This window comes from Pagrus pagrus (genome assembly GCF_965226575.1).
Source record: "Pagrus pagrus genome assembly, chromosome: 6".
Classification (NCBI taxonomy): Eukaryota; Metazoa; Chordata; class Actinopteri; order Spariformes; family Sparidae; genus Pagrus; species Pagrus pagrus.
Window position 1 is genome coordinate 4,982,175 of NC_140190.1, and position 5,815 is coordinate 4,987,989.

Below are 5,815 nucleotides of genomic sequence, written 5' to 3' on the forward strand. Positions count from 1 at the left end.
CATCCTCTAATTCCGGTGAAATGTAGGAAACTGTGGAGAAAAAGACAAAAAAAAATCCAGAAAGAGAGAAAATTTCTTGTCCGGCCAGAAAAAGAAAAAAAAAACATAACACAAAACCAAGTGCAGCAGCAGCAGCAGCAGCAGCAGAAAACATTCAGCTATCTGTGAGAAGTGGCAGTTCCCATGAACGCATCATCCCAGAGAGGAGAGCAGCGTGCACATATACAGACCTGCAGCCTCTCCCCGCACGCACTCTGTCAGCCGCCCCGCACATTTTTTCCCCCTCCATATCCTTCAAATCCACGTCGGTGGGGGGGGAAGAAGAAGAAGAAGAAGAAGAAAAAAAAAAGTGCTGAATTTTCTTACTACCTTTGAACGCTCATTAGCACCTCATAATTACTTTACTAATTAGGATGACATGGTTATTAACAAGATGCGCTGTCATGACAGTCACCAGCACTCCTCCTCATCCGCTCCCTAAATATGCCGACCTTGCGGCTCTGAGGATGTATGCATGGAAGATGGATGGATGGCGTGCGTGACACCGCAAACCCCGCAACATCAGGACAAGATCGTGGCCCTGGAATAGTAGTTTTTGTTTGTTTGTTTTTTGTTTTTTTTGCGCAAATGATTTTTCCCATTCAAAACCCGGTTTGAATTTTGACGAATTTAAGAACTGGCATCAATCGAGCCCTTTTTAAAGTGTCGCACGCAGCTTATATAAAAGTTTAATAAATAAAAAAAGATATTCTTGAGAGAGACAATAAACTTGTAGCTGGAATAGAAATGAGATATTTATAATAAATCCTACCATAGAGCTGCAGCTGCTGGGCTTTAAATCAAATAGTTAAAATCTCATAATTTATTATTTTCTTCTTCTTTCCTTTCTTTTTTTTTTTTTTGTATTTTTTTGGTTTTCTCACTTCCTCATCTTTTCTGTCGCAGCTCGGATGCTTCATATAAAAAAAAAACCTGTTTTTACAGCGTGGCCTTGCAGCGCACGCATGTTTTTTTCCCTCCCTTTTTAAAGAGCTATTCTCGAATTAAACTCAACTCAGTGGTCGGATCCAACTGTCTAGATAAAGAAACAACTCCCTGATTGGTGAGGCGCCGGAGCCGGTCAGGACGCGAGCCAATGGCGGGCGCGGGGAGGCTGGAGGAGGAGGGAGGGTGAGGGGGGAGAAGAGAGAGAAAAAGGCGTCGAGTGTTTATTATAAAGGAGAAAATATTAATTCCCCCTCGCCGTGGGCCGTGACGTCAGTATAGGAAGTCATTGTAGAGCAACACTGGAGCGATTAGCAGCAAAAAGGGGGAGCCTGATGTCGAGGAGTCAGCCCCATGTATATCTCTGTACACGCCTCAACTTTTAACACAAAGTTCAATATCCAAATACAAAAAGCGACGTGGACTACGCAGACCCACACTTTGCTCCCCGCATTGTCACTGAATGTAACATCTTGGACCATCTGCGTGGATTTTTTGTTTCTCTCCTGGGTTTTTATTCGCCAACTCTCCTCTTTTTTAATTTTTTTTTTTCTTCCTCTTGTTTGGCTCCAACTCAGAGTTAATTTTCTTGCTGACTTTCTTTTCTTCTTCTGATTCGCGCCGGAGGAGAAGCATCTCACTGTTGTTATGAAGGCTCCATCCCTCCTTTCTTAACATGGAAGGATCCAGCGGGTCGAGTTTTGGGATAGACACTATTTTATCCAGCGCTTCTAACTCTGGTAACCCCGTGCTAATGAACGGAGATTTTCGGCTCGGCGACAGCAGGACAGCGGATTTCAGGAGCCAGGCAACCCCGTCACCATGCTCGGAGATAGACACGGTGGGAACAGCCCCCTCATCCCCCATCTCGGTCACCATGGAGCACGCCGCCGATGCGCATCTGGTCCAGGACAGCCTTCAGCATCACCACCATCACCACAACCAGCCGCAGAGTTTGCCGCTGTCGCCTCAGCAGCAGCAGCCGCTCGCCGGGGCCGGCTGCGCCCCGAGGACTGCCACCTCCTCGTTTCTAATCAAAGACATTTTGGGCGACAGTAAACCGCTGGCAGCCTGCGCACCTTACAGCACCAGCGTATCCTCACCCCATCACACGCCAAAACCAGAAAGTGCCACGGCTCCGGACGGCTTCAGGCCCAAGCTGGAACAGGACGAGAACAGAAGCAAGTTGGACAAAAGGGACGACATTCAGAGCGAAATGAAATGCAACGGTAGGAAGCTCATGAACATGTTTCAGTGTTTTTAGTCTCAGGCAGGCGCCATTTGGAGAAGTTGGTGTGGCAACAGAAACTCAAATAGAAGCAGGGACGGAACCAGAAATATAAAATCATCAGACTAATAATAATAATTATAATAATAATGATAATAATGTCTCCCTGTCTGACTCTTTGTCTAACTCCCTGCCTCCTTTATTAGTCTAATAGATGTGAAAACAGATGTAAGCCCGGTGATTTTCCCCGTGCGCGCGGGGCCTCCCTAGTGGGTCAATTAGAGAGATTATTGTTCTTCCTAGAGGGGGGATCACGGAGCAGTGAAAAAACAGCTACAAATAGAGATGGATTGACGTATTGATTTCTCGTTTTCTGAAGCCCCACTCACACAAATAACAAATAAAAAAACTTCAGGTGACAAATACACACATTTTCTTTTTTTTCCCACTTTTTTATTTTATTTATTGCTTCTCGCTTTGTTTTGGTGCCACACGTGTCAGAGCTAAAAAAAAAAAAAAAAAAAAGAAAAAGTTTTGACTGCAGGCTTGAAGACAACACACCTCAGTCTCTGTAATCTGTTGTTGTTTTATTTCAAGACGGACTGAATCTAAGCTTGGGCTCAAGTTTAATTTCCCACTCAGGCCCTAATTCTTGCTCCTGTGTTCAGGGACTAAAGAGGAAGGCGACCGGGAGATCTCCAGTAGCAGAGACAGTCCACCGATGCGCACGAAAAAGCCTCGCAAAGCACGGACAGCCTTTACGGACCACCAGCTCAACCAGCTGGAGAGGAGCTTCGAGCGACAAAAATACCTCAGCGTGCAGGACCGCATGGACCTGGCCGCGGCTCTCAACCTGACAGACACACAAGTCAAGACCTGGTACCAAAACAGACGGTAGGTAAAAACACACACACACCATCGTTATTATCATCACAACACACACACAGCACAGCTGAGCCTGGTTCTGCACCTGGAAAACATGATTTATTAGAGGAATGATATGAAAACAAACCGGAACTCCATTGGGAAATTTCATAATAATAATAAAAAAATGGTGTTAACATGTGAAACACTCCAAAATAAACATTTGAAGAACCTCACTTTTTATTTGCATCACATTTATAAGACGTGTTATTTTTATTTTGTTATTATTATTATTATTTTCATTGCACGTCTGACAGGCCTGAATTAGCTGCTACTCCATAATCCATGCAGACTCGGTGTGTGACTACTCAGAAGGCCATATGCAAAACTTTTAATTTAAACCGTCTCCGGAAAACGCGCCGATTTTTCTGGCATTTGCATTTTGTCGACACCAAAAATATAAATAAAGATGTCTTTAATTTGATTTCGGCTGCTGAATAAACACATTTGAGGCTGAGACGTTATGGCAAAATTCAAAATAAAAGTCCTGCCTCGTGTCTGTCAGGAGTGGATATTGCAGAAAAATGCCATTACAAGTTTTCTTAAAATCTCCATTTTTCTTATGAAGTTCTGAATGTTTGCACGTTTACACCTTCAGTCTATTTCTTACATTTTGTTTTTAAAGAATCAATGCATGGTTTTCATTTTTGTTATATTAAAAATAAATATATATATGTATTTTTCTTGCTTCCTGTTTATTATGCACAAAAATACTTTCTCACTCGCAGAACTTCATTTAAAATCTTTTACATTTCACCTGCGACCTTTCAAAATAAAGCTTCACTTGAACACTTTATCACAGAGCCTGTATTAATCGTGATTGTACAGGTGTGAGAGAAGAAGTAGACTTTTGATTAAGTGTGGACCCTCATCAAGCAGACTGTCTTGATATTTCCTTTTTTTTCTTCTTCTTCTTCTTCGTGCCTAATTAAACCTTAACCGTAAATTGGTGCCTGCAATAATTAGGGCCTCTGCATACCAATTAAAGGGCGGCGTTTGGGGAATTAGCAGGAGAGAGCGAACTGATTAAATAATTCATCTGTTGTATTTTGATCTGATTTCCAGGACGAAGTGGAAGAGGCAAACGGCGGTCGGATTAGAGCTCCTGGCTGAAGCAGGAAACTACTCGGCCTTACAGAGAATGTTCCCGTCGCCCTATTTCTACCACCCGAGCCTGCTGGGCACCGTGGACAGCACGACGGCAGCCGCTGCGGCCGCGGCCATGTACAGCAGTATGTACCGGACTCCTACCGCGCCGCATCCCAGCCTCCAGAGACCTCTTGTCCCGAGGGTGCTCATTCATGGCCTTGGGCCGGGGGGGCAACCGGCGCTAAACCCCCTGTCTAACCCCATGGCCGGCACACCGCACCCGCGGTAGAAACACACGAAGAGAAAAAGGACGATGACCAGAAAAAAAACCTGGTTGAACACGTGATGTGAGTAACTGCATCGGAACCACATTGCAGGACTTGTTCTACCCCCCCTTCCCCCCCAAAAAGACACATTTAAAAGACATTTTACAGAAGTAAAGGAGGTATTTAATATAGGCCCAGACAGCCTAAAAGACTCTCTGTCCGGGCCGAGACAGAACCAGAACACAAGGACTGCTCATGTCTGATTGTTTGTTTGTTTGTCTTTTGTACAAATACACTTACATTAGCAAATAAACTTATAAAGTTTATTAGATGGAGAAAGAACGGAATGAATAAAGAAGTAATGATACTAATTGATTTTTTTTGCAGACGATTCTATTGAAACTTCAAAAATTTCATTCATGTTTTTTTCATTTTTATTTATTTTTTTTTTACTTTTTTCGCAAAACTTTTATACAGAAAGGAGAAAAACAAAAAAACAAAAAGTCCAATCCATTAAATGAAAAATGAAATTCCGGGAATATTTATCAAAATAAAAGCACTTAAATCTATTTTTCAGATTCTAAAAAATAACCCACAGCTTTTATTTTGCTAACATACAATAATGTAGTGTACATATTTATTGACATTTAACCATAATTATAACGCTGTCTAACTCACACAATCTCTGGAGGCTGACATAATTTTTCATGACATAAATGGATCAACGTAAATAATTAGTTATTGGAGGCATATGGTGTTTAAATTGGGCTGATATTTAATTTAGCTTCAGTCGCTCTGAGGTCAGTTTTTCTTTATATTTATGTTTACCAGCACATATACATATGGATGCGCAGCAGCAGCTGATTGGTGGCGGTGGTGGTGGGATGAATGGTTCCTGATGAGTCGGGGTATACTGGGAAATGTGGCCTTGGCTTAGCAGCTGTTCATCTGGGAGCACACAGCAGACAATAAGCCTGAATTTCTCAGCGTGAGCGATCAGGGCGCAAGGATCACGAGACGAAGAAGAAGAAGAAGAAGAAGAAGAAGAAGAAGAAGAAGAAGAAAAACCTGCTGATAATCTGCTCATTCTCAATAACCAATAGCCGATAGTGAACTTGTTCCAGGAAGTTTTCAGGGGGGAAATAATCTCCAGTGACCTCAGCGCACATTATCCTTTTTTTTTTCGGCGTCACGTCATTTTAATTTTGCGTCATCCAGCTTTGACACCTTTTTTTTCCCAAAACTCTTATTTTTCATGTTTCTAAACGAGCAACATCTTTTTTCCTTGTGATCCTCCTCCTCTGAAAAACGTGTCTGCGCTGCG

General features: G+C 42.7%; 1 protein-coding gene across 1 annotated transcript; it reads left to right on the forward strand.

Annotated features, from left to right (window-relative positions):
* Nucleotides 1-1,256: 1,256 nt before the first annotated feature.
* barhl2 (BarH-like homeobox 2) lies at nt 1,257-4,867 on the forward strand. Its single transcript, XM_084355309.1, has 3 exons — nt 1,257-2,213; nt 2,881-3,106; nt 4,202-4,867. The coding sequence occupies exons 1-3, from the start codon at nt 1,661-1,663 to the stop codon at nt 4,512-4,514; spliced, it is 1,092 nt and encodes a 363-aa protein (XP_084211435.1). The 5' UTR covers nt 1,257-1,660; the 3' UTR covers nt 4,515-4,867.
* The last annotated feature ends 948 nt before the right edge of the window (nt 4,868-5,815 follow it).

Excerpts from the sequence above, each read along its gene's own strand:
- barhl2 (XM_084355309.1), top strand. The coding sequence starts at position 1,661 with ATGGAAGGATCCAGCGGGTCGAGTTTTGGGATAGACACTATTTTATCC. Across the intron at positions 2,214-2,880 it reads GAGCGAAATGAAATGCAACG|GGACTAAAGAGGAAGGCGAC; the intron begins GTAGGAAGCTCA and ends TCCTGTGTTCAG. Across the intron at positions 3,107-4,201 it reads ACCTGGTACCAAAACAGACG|GACGAAGTGGAAGAGGCAAA; the intron begins GTAGGTAAAAAC and ends TCTGATTTCCAG.